Consider the following 21,516-nt stretch of genomic DNA (forward strand, 5'->3'; position numbering starts at 1 on the left):
CGTTGCAGTCGGTGCGAGTGGAGATATCGCCTCCAGTCTCGGTTTGATGTGAACTGCAAAGTCGGAACTTTTGCCTCCCAATATGAGAACCACTTTTCTGCTGTTGATTTCAGTTTATTGTTTTTGGCGGTACGGTACTACTAATGAGCTCATTTTCTGCATAATTTAGTTTGGAATCTTAACAAGGCATCTTTTCCCCATTCCTCCTCGTTATCAGGAATGACAGCCTCTTGTATACTGCAGCTTGTGATGTCCCCGTTCCGTAGCAACAATCGGTAGAGATGTACTGCGTGACCGGCTGCCTAAATATAAAGAAAATAAAGATATATAAGGATTGGCCTCTAGCGCACTGTCTCTGTACCCGAAGGCGTCACGCTTACTTGACCACTTGGGACCTTGCTCCTCACTGCTTCTCTTCTTCTCTTTTCCATCTTCTTGTTCCTCTTTCTCGGTGCAGGTTTGCCAAAGGGAACGCCCTTCTAGCTAGCCCTTTCTTCCTCCCATTCTTTCCATTATTTCTCTCTTCTTTACAGCCCTCTCAAAAAGAATGGTTTTAAGAGGCCACTGCTGACAACTCCATCAAACTCCTGCTCCAAAGAAAATCCCGTTCGTTTTTTTTTTCGGCCTCATATGGCATTCATTCAGTGGTTAAAGATATAGTATTAGTGAGGAGCCAGCAGTAAAAATCGATTATATGTTTTCCGCTATCCGATTAGAACTCGGAATGTTGGTAATAAGTTTGCGTACACTAAGGAGTCCGCAATCACCGAAGTGACAGGTGGTCTCTTATATAGGCTTAGCTCATTCTTCTCGGTATAAGCCGACTTGTTTTTAATACATTTAGTGGATTTAAATGTATTGAAGGACTCTGCTCAAACTATGATGTATTTGTCAATCAAACTCGGCATTATATTCATGCAGACTGACTTCAGTTTGCCATCAATGTCTCTTTCAATTAAATAAGTTGTAAGGTATGGTCTGTAAACTGTGGATGTGCGTTCTTGTAACTTGATTGTCATGACGCTTTAGTCTCTCTTTCGTCATTCAAGAAGGGGCTTCGTATATATAATTATTACGAGACAAAATCCAGTACGCATAGGCCCTCCGTAATGGAAAGAAGGTGACAGCTAAGCAGACGCGGCACTATTGTGAGTCAGTGTGAAATCGTATTGTGTCTGCTTTCTAAGATCCATATGCATGCACAAACGAGCATACAGGTGGACAGAAGAAAAAAATGCTAGTGAAGAAACATCACTACGCACAGATGTGATTTCTCAACACTGAAGCACCCGGTAGACAACTCGAGTGTGAGTTGTGCAGGTATTACTTGGCGGCTGTAAAATGCAGGTGAGCGTGGCCTTCGTAATGTTTCGAGAGCGAGGCCGTGTCCTTCAAACCAGGCGGCTTGGCCTCAGGGGAAAGGCACTAGACACGAAGAAAGCACGAACGTAGCGCATCGCCGACCACTGGAGAATTTGGCACAACGTAGTGACGCGGTGAAGGGCGCAGTGCAGGAACGACTTTTATAAGATGAAAATAGAGAAGTTCTAAAGGAAGGTATAGTAAAGAAAGGCCGATAAATAAAATGGGTAAAAAAGTTTTACACTCGGACTCCGAACTCACACGAGATTCATTGCAAATGGAACCGGGAGGACCACAATTTCGCCAGGTTGGTTTGCCGTTCGTTTTTAGTTGGCGCTAGGGTTGAGGAACTGTGTGAGTATTTTATACGCGGTGCAACTGGCAAAAAGATAACCCAAAACACAGCTATCGCTGCGGAGAATTGGGGCGGTTGTGCTTGGAGCACGAAAAGTAAAACAAGAAATGTGTTCAGAAGGCCCGCGAGTATTGATTCGCGCTGCACACTCTCCTCTGCATCGCAGCGTCGTGCGAGCAGACTCCAAACGCCGGGGAAGCTTGAAAACGCGATCGCTTCACCACGAATCTTTCGGCTCGCCTCAGTTCCGCTATTTACGGTCGCCGCAGTGCGTCGCTGTCGGCGACGAAAATAGAAATTGAGGCGCCTTCGCCAGGACCTCCTCGATTGAGGTGCCTGACGGTGCTTCGACTTCACTGCTGCGCGACGCGTCGTCTCCCAACGGCGGCGGCCGACTTCGATGTCGTCGTCGTCCTCTCGCCTTGTTCGAGCATACAGCGACGAGTATTCTCCCGAGACGGCTAGCGGGAGCGAATCCTCGCCGACAAATTCTGCGGACGCAGTCGTCTCTTGATGGGGATCCCTTTTAGTTTGTTTGCGGCGAGGAGAAAGGAAAACACGTCTCACCAGAGAGGCGCTCCTTCGCGTTCGATTCCGCGTGCGCAGAGATATGCGAGCTCCTACGTTCTCCCTTTTCCCTTTCTTTCCACGGATAGCGGAGCGCTGAATCGGTGTTCGCCCTCTCTTTTTAATGCAGCTGCTCTTTCATGCTGATTTTTTTTTTTGTGTGTGTGTTGCAAGCATTCAGTAGTAGTTCGTTTCCAGGTCCGTACCACTGGGTACGCATGCGTAGTGCGTATACATAATTTTCAGAAACGCAGAAATGCGATGCTTTAGAATTCTCTTTTTTCTTCTCCTTTTTTTTTTCTTCGTCGTCTTCTCTCTGGCCTCACGGGCCCTGCCGACGCTCTATAACCTGGCTTTTCTTTTTGTCGAGCGCCGAGATCCATTCGACGCAGCCGCGTTCCTCGCTGCCGATAGCTGTCTGTCGTCTTTCTCAGAGCGCATTCGTGGGCTTCGTCAACGTCGTGTCATGAAGGCGTGAGCATGTACTCCAGTGTACTCCACATCCTGTCCGATCGGTGCAGCTACAGGAATTTGGCGGCCCACTTCGTTTCTGTGGCTCCTTCGGGTTTGTGAATTTTTCTTCGATTTCGTTCCGTTTAGAAAAGTCTGTCTCCCCCTCATTCGCTATTACGATTCACCCAAGGGGAAAAAGTGGGGACCGATGACGAAAGCAGTGGGAAACCAATTTGTTTTCCTTCCCTGAAAGCAAGTTACCCCGAGGTAGAGTCGAGCGAATTGAGTAAGAAAAAGAAAGAAAGAATAGATAACTAAACGCGCGTGATATTTGTGAGCACTGTACGAATTGTTAGTTTATTTTTTAGCTAATGTTTCATGGAAAATTGGGTGTACACTCCTTCCTTTTGAAGCACATTTGTGAAGAGGGAAAAAAAATGCTTACAGATTAAAAAAAGTGGAGCGAATTAAACTGACAATGGAAATGTGTACCTTTTCGAAATGTCGTTGAGAAACAGGAATTGAGAGAAAAATATAAATGAGTAAATAAATAAATTATTTTATATATTGATCCTTCTTTAAAAAAGAAATGGGAACAAACTTTTCCTTCACATCTTCTCGTTCCAGCGATAAAGGGAAAATAGAAGCTAATCAATTTTGCGAGCTGATTCTGCGCTCCATCTTTCCGCTTATTAAATTTCGCATGCTTACCGAAGGATGGCAGCGAGTTAAAAAAACAAAAAAGGGCAAGAGGCGCTTGACATTCATATCTCTGCTACTGGCGATTTTAGGTATTGAGCGAGCTACTGGAAGGATGGATAGAAGGCAAACACAGAACAGCCCCGCGTCATGTCTGTAACGCCCCGCTATCCACCCCACCATCTGTCGCGACCAGTAGAGCGCAAGCGGCGTCACCCTTCGCAGCTCGTCTAAAACAACAGGCTGCCAAAAGACTTAAACTACAAAACGCTTTGTGACATGCGCAAACACTGTCGCTCTACTTACTTCTTTGCGCAAGTGGGGCAGCCTAACGTTGCGCTCTCAGGAAGCACGGTTGGCCAGTAATAACTTTCTGCGTTCCAACGCAGGGCGAAATTGCCCTTCCGAGAATTAATTGCCTACGAGCGAGCCGAGTGCTGCGTTTTCAGCTGCCTCGCGAGATTTTGCAGACGTCGCTGAAGTACCAGGAAGTGATGTGGGGATACGCGAGGGTGTTGGGAGCGAAACATCTGGTCACAACTCAAATGCGTAGTACGAAAGTAGTGGCACAACAAGAAAAGAAAATGTCTAGGAATACTCCTATTTTCGTGCATTCCGGGATCGAACAGGCCGCTGCGTAATTCGAACGCTACCTCCTCAGCCCTTCTCATCGTATTTTGGCTGCGCTGCACTACAGGGGCCCATAGATTGTCTTCGTATGGTGCCTACGGAAGGCAAGCTCCCTACCAATGCATATAGGTTATGTAAAAAAGCCACCTTCCAAGCTGCAGGGTCAGCGGCATAAACGTAATTTTGTTGTGTGCCTCGCTTTACAGAGAATAAAAATATTACCACACAGATCAAAAACCTTTTTAACAGTCAACGGGTCCACAAGCTCTACGTGAACTAGGTGAATACTTATCTGATCCCTGCAGCAGTGGCAACTGATGGAAACGCTATCACGCGCCACAAGCTGCTTCCGGGCAATAAAAGGAAATGTATTTTTAAAACGGCATGACTCAGGAAGAAGTTTAGGTTTGCTCTGACTGAATTTCGGCAAAAAAAAAAAAATGCAGTTATTTTCGAACAAAGAAAACTTTGACTGGATGAACAAAGGGCAGTTTTTGAGCACAGCCGCTCAATGCCGCGTAGGCGTCCACTTAATATTTTCCAGTGCGTGAACACTTTGGAGCCACTTGATTTGTTTTAGCCGATAGAGAAGCGAGTGGCTGCTGGAAAATGAACGTGCAGCTCTGTTCGTGTATGGAGCGTGTTTATTAGTACTATAATGGCCCGGTTTTAAAGGCTTATAGCATCTGCGGCCAGTGCGATTGTGCACGTATCCCGCATACAGTAAATATATCAGTTTCGATTACTCTTATTCGCGTGTAGCTTTACACTGCCGGGAAAGCTTGTTGAAGGGATAACAAAACAACTGTAGTCTGATTCCATCGCCGTCAGTCTTACCCTACTAAACTATTTGCGGCGCATCGCTATCTCAGGCATCCACATATAAATATTTAGGAATCAGCCTAATATGGGATCTTTTTTGGAACATCCACATTACGAACGTAACCAACGAAACTAACCATGTTCTTTGGGTTTTTGAAACGTAACTTGCGTCTGGCACCGGCTGCAGTAAAACTTTCCGCATATTTAACTCTTTGCCACCCTGACCTTAGAATGCTTATGCTCTGTCTTGGACCCCCGACAAAATAACATTTCGAGTCCGTTCAAAACCGCATCATTTGCTTCGTATATTCTGAATACTCCTATCATACGATACTCCTATCATTGAAAGCAAAAGCTAACCTTCTCAGCCTTGAATCTCGTCTTAAAATAGCCAGACTTTCACTTTTACATGGTCTTTATCAATTCCCTTTGAGTCATTTCATTATTACCCATGCTCACCACGTTTCACTTCGTTCCAGTCACCCGAACGCCATTAATACACTTCTGGCACGCACTTCTGGGCATCTCAAATCATTTTTTCCAGACTGCAAGATACAGGAACGACCTGCCAGCTGAAGCTTTTGCCCATCTTTACCATTAATCTCTCAAGTCATTCATCCCCGAACTAATAAGGGGATCTGTTAGCCTAACCCTCATGCAACGCTCTAGTGGGTCTTTAATGTACCAATAAATAAATAAATAAATAAATAAATAAATAAATAAATAAATAAATAAATAAATAAATAAATAAATAAATAAATAAATAAATAAATAAACAAACAAACAAACAAACAAACAAACAAACAAACAAACAAACAAACAAACAAACAAACAAACAAACAAACAAACAAACAAACAAACAAACAAACAAACAAACAAACAAACAAACAAACAAACAAACAAACAAACAAACAAACAAACAAACAAATAAATAAATAAATAAATAAATAAATAAATAAATAAATAAATAAATAAATAAATAAATAAATAAATAAATAAATAAATAAATAAATAAATAAGTGGGATTAGAAAGAACATGTGGGTTATCGCTTTGAGAAACCACGGCTGTGACCGACGCTCGATCATTAGCCGTGCCATGCATGTGCGAATGCTTTCAGTCACTGGATTTTGTCACTAACTCACTGAAGGAAAAGAAAAAGGCAGGAATGGCATAATCTAGGACCCACAACGAGTGAGGCCTTGCGCACAGGGCGTGAATACGGAGCTGGTATTAAATGACGACTGTTCCGAAAAAACCACAACCACATGAGGAAAGGTCTCTGAAGTGAACACGTATTTCTACTTGAAGCATTGCTCTCACATAGCGCGGGATGGATCATGGAGTATCGTTTTTCCTCTGCAGTTGTATACATAACGACTGCATCGTTAGACGAAGAGGATTGACTCAGCAACAAAGCCTTGTTCTAGTAATCTCTAATCACTTATGGCATGAGCCAAATGCAGTTCCTCTCGTGCAGAAAGTGCTCGTACCTCCCTACTGCACTCTTCGTACATCTGCGTCGCATCCTAAGTATTGAGTCCGGCATTCATATAGCCGAGCTTTTTTTCCTCCTCGCTAGGGTCTGCTAGGAAAGAAAAAATTAACTGTGAACTTCAGGTTATGTAGTAAAAAGCCGCTCCTTTCACAATGCCATGCATCTGCCAGAATGGCAGAACTGTTTGAACCGGCTTTCCCGTATGCAAACCTGAAATCGCCCGGTACTGTACCGAGGCACGAGTGTTGTTCAAGTGTATGTTTTTTGGCCTATGTATTGAACTTCCTTTTCTAAGACAGCCTCTTTATTCGGCCCAGATTTCAATGGGGAAACCTCTTGAAAGGCCGCCGCTTGCATCGATTTGCGATTCGGAGACATCATTTGCGACTATTTTGCGATTCAAAACGAGTGATTTGAGTTTCAGTTGGAACATTAGCATTACCTTCTTCTGGACAGGCTAAGCTGTCTTCCCTGCTCTCGACTCATGCACGCGTCCGCTTTTTCCGTCATACAGTACAAGCTATGGGGGGCCCAAGTCGGCACCGGTAAAGTATAAATGAGCGGCACAGATCTCTTAGGAAAGTCCGGAAAGTGTGGAGCAACTACCCAGACGCGTGTCGTCTGATGGAGTAGGCGCCAGCATCTTTAGAAGATGCCACGATGCTCTTGAACTTTTTCTTCGAAAGCTCTGAGGAGGCTGGGCTTCGCATAGCCTTCGTCATTTGAAGCAGATCATGGAGAACGGGCCTTTTCACGGAGTGATCTGGAAACGATTACTATTACTTTGGCGTTCACGTCAATTGTGGCGAAACGAGATTTATTCGAGCAGGAGATGTTGCAGTTATGCACAGGAGGGCTTCATAGAAATCGAAGTGGGCCGAATGCGGCAGACTGATGAGAGAAATGTAGCGGTCTGAGTCACCGAGAAAAAGGTTGCACAAAATTGAAGACGACAAAAGTATCTTTTGCCGTTAGAAAACAAAATAAAGGGAAGAACATTTTTTTTAGATAGGTCTGGCAATTCTACTCATTGCAGCCTTGTGTACTTGCAGAGTATGCATATATTAACCTTTTTTTTAAGATTAGCAATTGCTAAAAATGTCCAAATTTTCTTTTTTTTTGAGTACGGACAATACACAGAGTCATAAAATTTAGCGGGAAATTTTGCGTTGCATTCCGCATGCACCATTTTGTTTCTTTTTTCTTTTTTACGCACGAGGTGTATGTAAGTTGCAATGGCCTGTCTGATTACATCACGTGTCTCATTCGACGGTTTCTAACGATCGGTTGGTTACAATTCACTAACTTCTCAACATGTGCCGTGCAAGAACAAGCAGTGACACTAGGCTTCAAGATTTAACGTTCGTTTGCGCACATCCACATCCGGGTATTCATGAGCCGCCTGAAACATTCTCCGCTCTCTGATCACTCGTTCGGTAATCTTTCGTGGTCTCGCTTAATGTATGCAGTCCCTATTAAAACTTGGATTATGCGGGGGGCAAGGATTATTTACACGCTCGAGTTCAATCTCTAGAAATCTTGAAACGAATTAAACCAGAGTTTTCACCGAAGTAAATGCTTGTGTGTTTTTACACAAACCTTATCTGAATTGTGTTATGCCTCACACAAAGCACTTAAGGGAAAGAAAAATATTGGCTCAGTTGAACTGGAGCAAGTTATTACTTTTTGTTCATCATTTAAGAGTGCACAGGACGGTACCTTTGAATATGGGCAGATATTTTGTATCATCGGTACGTACGCATCGGCGGTTGAAATCGGTTAAGGTAGTCGGTATACGTTACGCGTAAGCTGTCTTGTAACTGGACCAGGTCAGCTGCGCCACATTTCGAGTGCATGGTAATTTATACAAGAAGCAAACGAACGAAGGACATCAGATAATGGAAAACTTGTCGCCTAGTTAGTAACGGTTGAAGAAACAGGGCGCATGGCGACTGCCAAGAGAAGGGAACTCAGTACTTCCCTGGTTTTGATTTTTTTTTTTTTGGTACAGTGTAGGTGCTCAATTTAAACGCACAAAGTGGAAAGCTTCGCTAAGGATTGTGCATATTTCGGTACACTGATCAAACAAGAAGAAGCACGTTGCGTTAAAGTAGGTTATATTGCCTTAGGTAGAAAGGAAAGAAGGACAGAGAAGAAGCCGCTAGAATTCGATTAATCGACAAGACGAGTCCACGAGCAAGAACACTTAACGACATTCGCTGATAAGAAATGCGCCGCCGGCCTAGAAGTGGGTCTAGAGGTGGGTCTAGAGCTGGGTCTAGAGCTGGAGAGAGAGAACGAGAGGGAGAGAGAGAGAGAGAGAGAGTTCAGGTAGTAACGTGCGTTTTTGACTTGGCATATTTACAACATGCTCAGAGGCGCCCGATAATAGAGTCCGCGCATCCAGGTAGTGAAAAAAGAAAGGAAGAAAGAAGAGCTCGAACGCAGTGCTATTTTCGGTAGAGAAGCCTTTGTTGAGAACTCGTTACATTACCCCAGTGAGTAGCCTGACAAAGTTTTCAACTGTGGCAGCCACTCAACCCTTGCCCCCCGTTCACCCTACATACAGCTGATACAGAAGTGATAACCATAAAGCACGAAGCAATGAGGGAGCTGGGTAAAGTCGCAATTAGGCTACGTCCAGAGCTGGTGTAATTTTTTATTAGGCTCAGAGTAATTGCTCTTTATCGTTCAAATGAGGGAAAGCGAAATCAGTAAGACTGAGGTTAGGCACGAAATCCTTTTACACATCAGCTCTTTTAGCTGGCCGGCTGTACAAACGTAGGCCAGTTCACATTATCGAACGAGGTGGCTGTTAAGCCGTGAGAGTCCGAAATTAAGGCCAATGATGAACGGTGCTGACAGACGACGAGCTTTTCAGCGTTTCGACTACCGATCTCCGCAGTCAGCCGAAGCATTTCGACCCGGTGTTTCTGAACACTTATCTCTGCCCACGCTCATGGATCTCCGCGCAGCGTAGCCGTGTTCGTTAACTGTTATAGACGAATTGTTGTAAAACTTCGGAAGTACCCTCATTACCATAGGAACGGACCGATAAGGGTTATGTTTGCGGCACTAAGCAAAACTTACCTTACTATTGTAAAAAGAAGCGAACAAAGCTGACCTATTCTATCTTTCATATTCCATAAATGCCTCGAAGTATGCTTTTAATTATTTACTCTCCTGGAATTCTTATGCCGGCTTGTATGTTTCCATGCAGTTTCTAATTGCGCACCATGTAGTTTGCTGACTGAGCCAGTGGCTGGGATTAGGACATAGACTTACTGTGCGCTTTTAACATTGACAAACAAACAAACAAACAAACAAACAAACAAACAAACAAACAAACAAACAAACAAACAAACAAACAAACAAACAAACAAACAAACAAACAAACAAACAAACAAACAAACAAACAAACAAACAAACAAACAAACAAACAAACAAACAAACAAACAAACAAACAAACAAACAAACAAACAAACAAACAAAAATAAATGAATAAATAGGTAATCAAATAAATCGATAAACAAACAAACAAACAACTAAATAAATAAATAAATGCCAATTTGAATTCGAAGTCTTGTTAAAAGCGCGTGGCAACGGAAGTGCCTTTCACAGGAACTGATTAGCTTTGTGGACATGACAGGAAAATAAGAGAATGTGGAAGCTATTCTTATATAAATTTTCCAAGATTTTGCTCGCATTCCGCTTACTTTAAACGGGCTAACCGCTTTTTAAAATCGCGTGCGACTGTTCTTAATAGGTGACAAATTTTGCTCACTTCAAGTCGTCTGAAGGTGTTTTACGTCCAGCCGCAGCTTCTTACCGTGTCGAGCGACACTAGCAAAAAATGTTTTTGACAAATTTTCAAATGCAATATTTTCCCGGGCACTTGTGGGCCTTAGTCTTTATTTACCTCCACTCTTCGCAACTTTCACATAATCCTGCGCTGAAAGCGAAAACATGCAAATTATCATACTGAAAGCTCGATTGGCTTGTTTTAACGTGATGGCGAAATGGGGAAATTAAAGAGTCTTCATGTTCGAAAACATAATGGACGAGGATAATATCGTGCAAGATAAGATATACCTTTTGCGATTACTTTATTGTTTCTTGTTCTTTTTATGTTGTTCGCTCCGAGAAGGGGAATTTAAGGATGTGTTCCGTCAACAGGCAATGTTTTGCTGAATACTAGCACGACTGCCTGGGTCTTTTACGAAGCCATCATGGCTTCCAACCATTAAACTTAGTGACTACTCCAAAATATGCACGTAGGCGTATCACAAGGACGGATCAATCGCAATAAAGCTGAATCTAGTTAATCGCAGACCAAATTATTTCTGTAATAACTGTTGACAAGACGACAATGTATTCTAGTAAGCATGGCTGGACTGAAAAGAAGTAAGACAACATACAGGTACAATATGATCGGTCTTCGTCTAACAAGAACCATTATGCAGCCGTTATCTTTGCTGTCCGTCCTCTTATGCAGAACAGCATGACGGCAAGGGGACCCAAAGTAGAAATCTATTTTCGACGAAGGCAAGTCTAGCACTGCAAGTCGTTGTTTCAGCCGCTTCATTATTGGATGGAACACAAAATACGCGATGATCATGCCGTCAACATCGACTTTGTCGGCGTTTCTCTGATGTGCCTATTAAACTCCTCGCTAAGAACTATAGCTGTTTCTTTCTTCTCCTACTGTGTCTAATCAATCGCGCTGTATTTATGAAATATCGTTAGCCGCTCGCCTACCAAATTGTTTGGTCTCTCCTGGGCTCTGAGAGGCTGACAGAGGCACTGCCGAGTCCTAGAATGCGTATTGACGCAGCGCTTGAAGGATTCGTAGAGGTGGGCTGAGAGGTCGGATTCGCGTGACAAAAACTCACCCGTCGACGACCGGGGTGTGATGAGTACTGGGCCATGGTGCTCTTCCTCCCAGGCAGTGACCACCACGTGGTGGCTCACGTGGGTTGGCAAGGGGCAGCGCACCAGCAGTGCTCCGCCCCGCGGCACCGACCCCGCTGTGGACCACATGCGAAGCTCCCAGTCTTGTGCCACCACTGCACGAGAGAAAGAGAACGGGTGATGGAGGAGAAATATTGCGGCGGAGCATAAAGGAGCCCAAATTTTGTTAGAAGTTGCGAGATTCTGTTTAGAGGCTGTAAGAAAACTCAACTTGCTTTCGTTTTCTTTTCTTTCCTTTTAACTGCTGCGAGGCTACCATGGTATTTGTTTCCTGTAACTCTACTAATAGAGTTAGAAGAACCTATAGTTGTCAACCAGAATTTTAAGGCGAAAGCTTCATGCTCATGCTGTCTCATGTGTTGGCGCATGCTGTCGTGGAAAAAATGTGTCCCGCTTTTGCGGCGGCTCTGATTGGCCGAGGCGGGATGTGGTCTTGGAGGTCTCAACCAATCACAGAGAATCACCACAGTATGCACGAATGCGTGTCTTATATGACCATATGTCAATCAATGATCAATTACTAATTGATGACTAACAATTTTCACTAATTAATGGATGACAAATAAGTAATTCAGTAATTAACTAATCATTTTCATAGAATTAATTAAACAGACAATTAACTACCTACTCAATACCTAATTATTAGTATTTTAATTATAATTGATGACTAAACAATTAGTTACTAATTTGCGCCAGTTGCATAGCAGAATGCGGCACTCAGGCTTTCTCCTCTTACTACTTAAGTCGCTAAAGTCCCTCCTCATTTTGTGAAGGCTTAAACACCTCCGCTACCTGATTTAGCGAAAATCCTTGAAGCTTGAGTATAGTTTTTTTTTTTTTTTTGTTATGATGGAGATGGTCTAGCAGAACTAGTGGACTAGTAGGAATTAGTTGGACTAGTGGACAACGACGAGAAACAGGCAAAGAGTGCATGTTTGAGATTTGGCTACAGGACACTGGCATCCGCAAAAATGCTCTGTGAACACACTCAAGGCGCCGTATGAGAAATAAACGCCATGTTGCAGTTTATGTCATTAACAATCATTTCAGCGCGTGTGAAACGAAGAGCAAATGTAAACGTCTAATGTAAACTAAGGCATAGAGAAAGCAAAAATATACTTCGCCTCACTACACAGAACCAAATGAACAAGAGCAGATTAGGGACCTCAGTATTCTAGCCAACGTTTCGGCAAGCGGGCGTGGATACTTCACACTTCTAATACAAACTATAAGACTATCAGCATAACGAGTGCCCAGGCTAATACAGCTGTACACGGAGTTAGGACACGGGTAACTTGATTCAAGAGAGACTAGCGTTCTGTTTATTAGGGAACAAGGAAGGAAGTTGTTTGTTTGTTGTTTTTTTTTGGTCATAATGGCATATACAGTGGACGAAAATAAATGCAAAGTGCGGGGTTTAACGCTTGAAAGCGACACATGGTGCTAGTGCTATAGAGAACACCGTAGAGGAGTTCTCTGAATCAATATAGACCACCAGAGGTACGGGGCCTCCGCCTCCGGGATCGAACCCGTGGCCTTAGAATAATAACCAAAACGTTAAAGGTACAGAATCACCACGTAGGATGAGAATTAAGGAAACATAGACTGACATTAGAAAAGCATTCAACTGAAGAGGCTCTTTCGACCTGCTGGGGAGCTTCTGTCTTTCAACTGCCGACTTACGTATAATGCAAATAAATTTCGAGTGCCGTTGCAACATACACCAGTGCCTCTTTACGGGAAGTAAATACAAAAAAATGATCGAAATGAACGACCATTAGGGAAAAACCATTTTTCGCAAGACACCTACAATAACTGGGCCAGCACCCCAACGAAAGCGCTGCTTCATCAAACGGGTTGTTTCAGCGTTGTGTGTTTGTCACGAGTTGCCCACGTCACAGAGAAAAAAAAAAAAACCCTTTATATAGTGACTAGTAACCGTCACGCATTGTACATTGTCAGAACCTAAAGGAATACCTTTTTTCTGTGTTTTCTAAAGCAGCTTTGAATGCAAACTAGCATCTTTGCATTTGATGAAATTGCACGAGCAATGATTCAGCAATTCATGAACATCAAAGGGCATGACAGTCAAGGCGGCTTGTATATTACCCCTTTTGGTTAAATATAAGTGCGGTCAATTCAGTGTTAGGTACCAAGCGTGGTTAAAGACCTTTCGGGAGGCGTTCGGAAAGTCAGCGATTGAGCGGCTCCCTGGGAAGGAGCTGGCAAAGGTGACAGAGTGAAGACGGCAGCCGATCCTAGCGCTACTGGGTCCAGCTTCCTGGAACATTACTTTTAATTTTGAGGCGCCTGTGCGATTTTGTAAGATATTGCTATAAGAATCTTGAGGCGAATAGTCTAAGGTGTCAATGCGCGGCGATAATTTGCTTCTTAAATTACTCCTGCGCTCGCCCCAAGAAGTTATATTCAGAAATCTCAGGCAAGCCCATTTTTCATCCATCGAGTGTTAGTTTATCAAAGTATTCTAAATGTGTTAGCCTTCTGCCACCGCCTCATGCCTTTAAGGATGGAGCTTGAGGCTCTCCCATAATATTTTCTATTCTAAGATTTCAATATAACAATAAAATCATTCAGAGACCTCCCTTCTATCGGCTATTTGCCATTTGTCGTCAAAATGGTCTATATTGAGATTTACTGCTTTTCTCTAACAGTTTCAACTACTCATTGCGAGCGAAGCGGAAACAATAAAACATATATCTTGTCGCGTGTTCGTAGATTACAGCACTCACATCAATATTTTCCTAACAACGTCGTAAAATAATTTAGAGTTGTCTCGCAATTAAAATTTGAGCCCAAGAAAGCTGCACTTGTAAACTTGCTGTAGAAAATCAACAAGGTGTATTCCGTAAAAAAAATTATGGCACAGCCAAGCATAATTTAGGGATACTGTTATGAACATATCAATTAGAATGGTGAAATTTTCTTATGAATAGCAAAATTTTGCTCTTAAATTTGTCCTGCACTCGTCTTTTGAAACGGTCTGTTCAGAAGTTGCCAGGAAGTGGAAGATAAGCCTTCCTTATACCTGTGATGATAATATTTTCATCTTTTGTTAACTAGTTTTGCCTGCCGTATTAGTGCGCATTCTGTACTGTTTGTCGTTATGATTTAACTGACCAGTTCACGTTAAGAGGCTTTTGTTTCACTGACAAAAAAAAAAAAACTTTTTCGTGTTGATTTGTTAGCGTGTTTTATCTTCCTTTTTTTTTAATTAACTTTTGCGTCACCACACACATCATATCGGGACAAAGCAAAATCTGTAGCTGGTCCAGTCTTCCAAGGGCGAAAAAATGCCCCCCCCCCCCCCCCCCCCCCCCCCTCTCCTTTCCCTGTTCCTGCTTTATTTCCTGTGACGCGAACCTGTTGGATGCCTGAAACATTACTTAGCTAAAACTTTTTGCAAAACATCCCACTTCCCTCTAGAGAACACTTCAGTCTATTCCGTAAAATTTGTTTCAGGTCGCACACGTTAACCGATCGGGCTCATGGTGTACCCAAACCCAAAGTACTGACGCAGGGAGGGAAAATTTAAATGGCGTGATAACCTCTCGAATACATAGCTTTGGTGCAAAGCGTGGCGAATATGGTATCAACAACATCCTGACGGTCTTCGCACACACGGGGAAAGTCAGCAGTTTTCCAAGAGTTTCGAAGGATCTGCGGGGGGAAGTGAAAGCAAGAAGGAAGGTGGCAGCGATGGTGCCTGTTAGAAACACTAGCAGGTAAGTTGCAGCGAACGAACTGCCTTCGCTGAGGACTTAGGCGCTCCCTAGCTGTCGATCACGGGTGCGCAGGGAAGTCGTTGCAGTGATTAATGGTGTATGTAAATAACCGCGACCGCACGCCTCTTCGCATGCCGCGAGGCAAAAAAGGTGACACCATCCGCACTGTGTCGCTCCTCCACATATCGGTGGCGCCATTTTCTGTTTGCTCTTAGTTTCTTTGCCCGTTCTTCCAGCTCGCTTCCCGAAATGCGTTCTGGAAGGGGTTGATGGTTTCTGCTCGGAGAAAAAAAGAAACGCGAAAAGCGGCTCAAAAGAACTGATAGTTTTTGTCACAGGAAAATGAGTGGCGCCCTTGTCCTGTCATTCGGCAGACTTCTTTTCCTCGTACTGTCCTACGTTCTTTTTCCGCTTCGTTTATCACTGGTTTCTGGATGCGCTACATTAACTCCCGAAACATTGCAAGGATGAAGAAATTCTGTGCTTTTTATTTGCACGCTGTCGATTGTATTTCGGCATGACCTCATTATTAAGCTCACCCTTGTTTCTTTAGAGAAAGACGGAAGGAAACGTGCGCGCATGCAACATAAATAGCCTCTGAAATGTTCAGAAAACGAACTACTTTGTGCGCTCATTAACGGATGCCCTCAGAGTCAATGGCTGATAATCTGAGGAAGCATTTCACAAAATATTATTTACCTTGCCACGTTTTATTGAGATAACTCAACGTGGCCACCACCACCGTAACTGCCATAATATCATTCTGACAGGAAAGTAACTACCAAAATTATGCCGTCACCTTGCGTTTTACCAGTGAGCTGAAGTCGAACAAAGGGCGATAGCATCGCTAGTGAGCACAGTGACTTCTTTCTCAGGCACTGGCAGGTGTTAATTCATAATTTATGTTTAATCCTGCTCGACAAACAGTTTTTTGCGTGCTGCTGAAACACTGTAAATTTCGGTATACATACCACGGGCTACACGTGTTTAACGATTATAATAGCGTGCTTCTCGCACTATATTGTCGCAGGAGAGAAGGGGCGATGCACTGATCAGCAGCGTTACAATTCCGAGTGCCCGTGACTTTTTATTTCCTTCAATCTTCATTGCTTTTAGGTACTACCTGAGGGGATCAGGTGTACTACCTTTCTCCCGCAAAAAGGAAAACGGAAATTAAGAAGAGAAACGCCAGCAATATTGTATGTGCTATACAGCAGTCCGTTTTCAACATTGTCCATTATAATGTGAAATATCCAACGCATGTTCATGCAGCTGATGCGGAAAATGAGGAAGATGCAGACTATGTGCCGGATGAGGACGGTGCATGAGCACACTGTCTCACAAAATATGAGTTAAAGATAAAAAAGAAACACAGAATGGAACTTGAGTGGTATTGAAAACGCTCGTGCAGCACACGCAATGCTTTCTTAACGCGATATGGCTAAAGGCCCAGTTCTCCAGAAAATCCAGCGGCAGCGTTGTGAGCGAAAAATCTCGAATATGGTGCTGACAGGTGGTGGCTGGCAGCTGATATGGCCGCGCCCTGACTGGACGCAGGGGCTGCATGACGTTACGTTTGGCAAGAGCTGCCAACTCAGTCCTATCCATTGACATGAGTGGGCGATATCAGAACCAGCCTGTCAGGAGCTCTACATTCTTACATTCTGAGTAAGACACGTTATCACGTTATCGCAGGCAAGTTTCGTACGGCTTGATTAAAGCAGGGTTTTTAATGCATTATGCTAGTCTAAGCTATCGCGCCATACTCATAAAAGTGGAGCTTAATTTTCCCCCATAATTTTAACCACGGTCTGGTGAACTAATTACTTGAACATACTTCGCAGGACATGAAAGGCTTCAGAATAAAAAGAAAATGTTTGCGTGCCGTAAGAAACTGTATGGAATTCAGATTTTCGAGTGGTGTGAACACTTAATAGAAAACATATAACCAGAAACGACAGAGAATCGAGTACTAACTACCGGCAACTTCGAAAACCGGAGGATACAAAGATCAATAAATGCCCGCAAGTTTCCGTGATATTATCTCTACAGAAAAGCATTAGCAGCAATAAAGACAATTTGCGCAATGTTAGCTTCGCCGTTTTAGGGCAATGATATTCAAAGAGGATAGGTTGTAAGTTTTCAAGTGTAAAAGTAACTGACGCCGTTAGGACGTCAATGTTGGCTTACAATTTGCCTAGTACGTATTGCAATCAAGCGAACATCTTCTAGAAATGCTTTAGCACAAAAAGTTCGCTGCCACCATGAATACCGCTTCAGACTGGTTTTAAGTACAGCTGCTTTAGCTGCCTAGTCACCAGCCAGCGTCGTGCAGTTAACAACGCTCAACAAACAAAACGTTTTGTAGTTCCGCATTAACAGTAATAAGGATGATGTGACTAACAAGGTGCATTAATATATAAAATAAATTAAATGTTTACAGCGAAAACACGACAATACCATCATTCTGTCAGGCAGGTCGGGCATAAGCGTCAATCAAAGAATGCTTTGAAAAGAGCTTAAAAGCTCAAACGAGAAGTGTAACCGTGGCACCATGCATTTCAGCTATGCTCAGGAAGGATGCAACTCTCATATTAAGAATGAGTTGCTTTTATATATATAAAAAAAAATGTTTTGAAATTATGTGCACCCACTGCTGCGAGAATCTCAAAATGAACAAATTGATAGAATGGTCGAGGCTACAGCAGCGTCGGAGGTAGTGAAAGCGCAGAAACAAGGCGCTTTGATATATAGCGCAAAAACCTGGATTAAACGCTTTCACGTAATTTCGGCATTTTATCACAGTGCTACTTTAAAATATCTTTAACGCTTATTCTTTCGCGAAGACTTCGGTGCGGACACAGCGAAAGGTTTTATTAGATCTGCAGGCGACCAAGTTGTATCGACAGTGGTATCACTTCAACGGATTATATGTATGCAGCCCTGACCCTAGTACTCTTCAGAAAACTTTTCGCAATGGCAGCAGCCACTTTGTAGGGCTGACTGTGCCAGTTAAGTTTTTGCTCACTGGCATGTCATTACCTGGAGTTTATGCTAAAACAAAGTTGTTATACTTAAGCAGGTTTCTTAATCGGCCAGTGTTCGTGTATGGGCTCACCAGTGCGTCATACTAGTTAGCACTCGAAACACTATGTGGTCCGAAGATCGGTTTTATTAAGAAAACTCTTATGAATTGCATTTACAGAATGCTTGGGCACTAGCCGCAAATATAGCCGCACATCAATTCTTACCACCAGATTGTGCGTGAAGCAACCGAGTATTCGTGGAGGGGAGAAAACAAGCGCGGAATAATTTCGTTCTTGCGAAGCGTGCGAAGAAAGGGTACAGATTGGAGCGCAGCGGTGTTCAGTCGCGCTGATGAGCAACGTGGGATCGCTTGAAGTGAAGTACAGCCGGAATCATAGTCGCAGCACTCTTTATCTCCAAGGAGGATGAATGGTTAGTCAGGCCAAAAGCGCTGGCCAAGCATGAAAACAAGGTAGACACTGCAAGGAACGAAGATATCAAATAAATATGGCATGCTATATGGCAAAGCCCGCACAGCACGGCGCGATCTAGTGTGATATGCCTTGGTATGATGGGCTGCGGCACGGTACGGCACAACACAGTACGATGTTGCCGCGACTATAGAATGGTACTCTACTGTCTGTTATGCTGCGGTCAGTGCGGCACTGTGCAGTGTGATATATTATATGGCAAGGCAATGCATCGTTATGGCATGATATGGCATGTTATGTTACGGTGTGGTACAACACGGGTACGTCGGTGTATATATGGTTTCGTGTGGCACCGGCGCGCATTGAAATCGCGCTAACACACCACGGTATGTATGGCATGTGAGTTTCAAATTTCAGACACGTACTTACATGGGCTATTGGAGACGTCGTAGCGGAAGGCTTCGAATCAATTTCTGATAGGCTTTAACGAGAACTGACACCCGTAGGGAAATTCTTGATTTCGTGGCCACCAAAATATGGCTGTTGAAGTCAAGGTTCGCTCTGTTGACCTTTCTTTCATCAGTAGAATGTCCTAGCTACCGCGCCAAAAAGACTTGTCCGATTCAGAAAGTGGTTTGCATGAGACCGAAAGAAAGGTCTAACTTTTCAATAGTATATATTGCTTACTTTTGTATCCGGTGTTCTCAGGTAGCGCCTGAAAGAAAAGGACGTTGAAGTGGGTTCGCGCGCTGTCAGCGGAACGCTGCTTGCTCATAAAGCCTCGCCTGCCTTCTATGTGTAGGCCAGACCGGCTTTCCGTGACAATATGTAGCGCAAAACGACTCTAATGATTGCCTAATTTATTTGGCGCTACATTGCCAAGTGGCGCGAGAAATTATACTGCTTTCTTGTTTTTAAGTTAAAAATGTCAAACTTTAACTGAATGACAGCGCCTTAATAAGCCATACCTCTTAGCCTGTGGGCCATATAGAGCTGCTTTTTGCTTTGCCTACCCCTACCAAGCAAGATCTTTTAAGGTCCTGCCAATAACGCGCAGTGAGGTTCACTATCAGACTCACCAAAGATAGAACATTTAGATCAGTTCCGCATCGAAAAACAACGATCTTCGATTGGAATCTTAAGACTCTCTTGATCCGCTTTGTGGCCGTTCCAAAGAATAGGACCGTACTCGACATTTTCTCCCCGTTTTGTCGACCAGCAGGCCTTCATACCTTTCCTTGGCAGTCTGCCTATGCGGCTTGCCTTGAATGGTAATCGCCTCTCTTCTAATGTCCCGATTGGTGTAGGCCGAAGATGCGACCCGCAGCTTGACGCCAGAAATCGATGGTTCGCAATCACGTGCTGTAGTCGGTGCCTCGTACGAAGTTAGTCTGCATACCTAGCGTGCGAGGAATGCATGTTCGAGCCGAAAATCTCGCCGTTCCAGAGACTGGTCCACCTTTTACCTCCTCTTGGTGGGTGTTCTTGCGTAGGATAAGAAAAATAAAGAAGCCGTGACAATTCGTGCACGAAGGCTAATAACAGCAAGAATTAGATAAGTGCGTACGCATGCGCCGCCTGCGTGCACCTAGCACGCAGAGGAAACTAGCGAAAGCACCTAATTGAAACTTCGAATTCTTGCTCACTGGTCGAAGCATGAAAGAGAAGGGAGAAAACAATGACAGCCTAAAGGAAGGTACCTTTCGATAATTCCTTGGACATTTTCTGTTTCCTTGTTATCATTCTTTTCAACACATTCCGCTTTTACATTTTTTTTTCTCTCTTTAAAGAAAGGACTTCCTAGCTTTGCTTCACTTCCCCTCTTCTTGGGCTATCTTGTGCGCCTCAGTGAATTCACCGCAAATTTGTTTTTGTCCAGAGCTCTAGTCGTCTTTCCTCTTGTTTATTGTTGCGATACATGCATTGAAAGAAGAAATACAAACGAACCTACCCACAAAATTGTTTTTATTTTCCGCAAAATGCATGAAACGCTGAAGAAGGAAAAAAAAAAAATGAAACCGAGGAAATGAGGGGGCACGCTCGGAGGGAAGAAGAGGTCGACTTGCTGTTTGTACTTTTTCCTCTCTGCTATAATTCTTCCCCCGGCGTAGTTTACGCTTTTTATTCCAATTTAACACTTTTAGTTTTTGTTATTTTTGCTCCATTCTTCCGCCGAAGAAGGCACTCGGGCGGCAGCGGAACAGGAATGAAATCGATATCACAGCTTGCCCGGGGATTCTTCCGTGCGATCGGCCTGATTGGGGCTCCACCCATGCGGTGTTAGCGGAGCCCACCTTGTCTGACAAGCCTTCGCCGCGTCGCTCGCACCCGGGGCAACGGAGAAAAAAGGCGACCTTATCAGCTCTTTCCGTTCCGTTCGTTTAAAGAAAGCTTGCTCGCTCAAGGGGCAGAACACCTGACGGCGAAGAATCACCGGAAAGCTGTCTGCAGGTTTTCGTTCGTTGATTTTGGACAGTTGCCAATGTAATTACGGGGGCGCGCACTGCGCAGCATTACGCTGGCGTCTCTAAAGTTTACGGTGCCTTGCTGAAGAATTTTTCAGGCGTTCCTTGCGAGCCAGATGTGTTTTGGTTGTTTCCTTTGGCTGAGAGAGTGTAGCTTCCGTTTGATATCTTTAAACGTTCAAGAAAGAATGCAGAAAGATTAGAAAAGGAGACGCAGGAGAGGGGTAGAGAAGCTGAGGTTTGTATATAGCCTGTGTTACAAAAGGGGTATACCACCAGGGCGGTTTTTATTGATAACACGTACCTCAGCACACACTGGGCCCTTGAACGATCTTCTGGACTTGTTAAAAATAGCAAAGAACATTTCAGAACCGACGCATAAAAGAGCGCAGTAGAGGTGTGGAGATCGTAGGACAGAATTGCATAACTAGGGCAAATAATCTGTGCAAGATGGAAGTAAGCCGCCCAATCAGGCTGTTCATTATCTATGTCACC

General features: G+C 43.7%; 1 protein-coding gene across 1 annotated transcript in view; it reads right to left on the reverse strand.

The window, feature by feature from the left end:
* Positions 1-21,516, reverse strand: part of LOC146190874 (cell adhesion molecule Dscam1-like) — a 142,919-nt gene that overhangs the window by 57,303 nt on the left and 64,100 nt on the right. The window contains exon 3 of the mRNA XM_084600245.1: positions 11,277-11,450. Coding sequence (XP_084456371.1) covers positions 11,277-11,450 — 174 coding nt within the window. The remainder of the gene's footprint in view (positions 1-11,276; positions 11,451-21,516) is intronic.

The sequence above is a fragment of the Amblyomma maculatum genome, chromosome 4 (assembly GCF_055883805.1).
Source record: "Amblyomma maculatum isolate TAMU_Amacu chromosome 4, ASM5588380v1, whole genome shotgun sequence".
NCBI classification, from domain to species: domain Eukaryota; kingdom Metazoa; phylum Arthropoda; class Arachnida; order Ixodida; family Ixodidae; genus Amblyomma; species Amblyomma maculatum.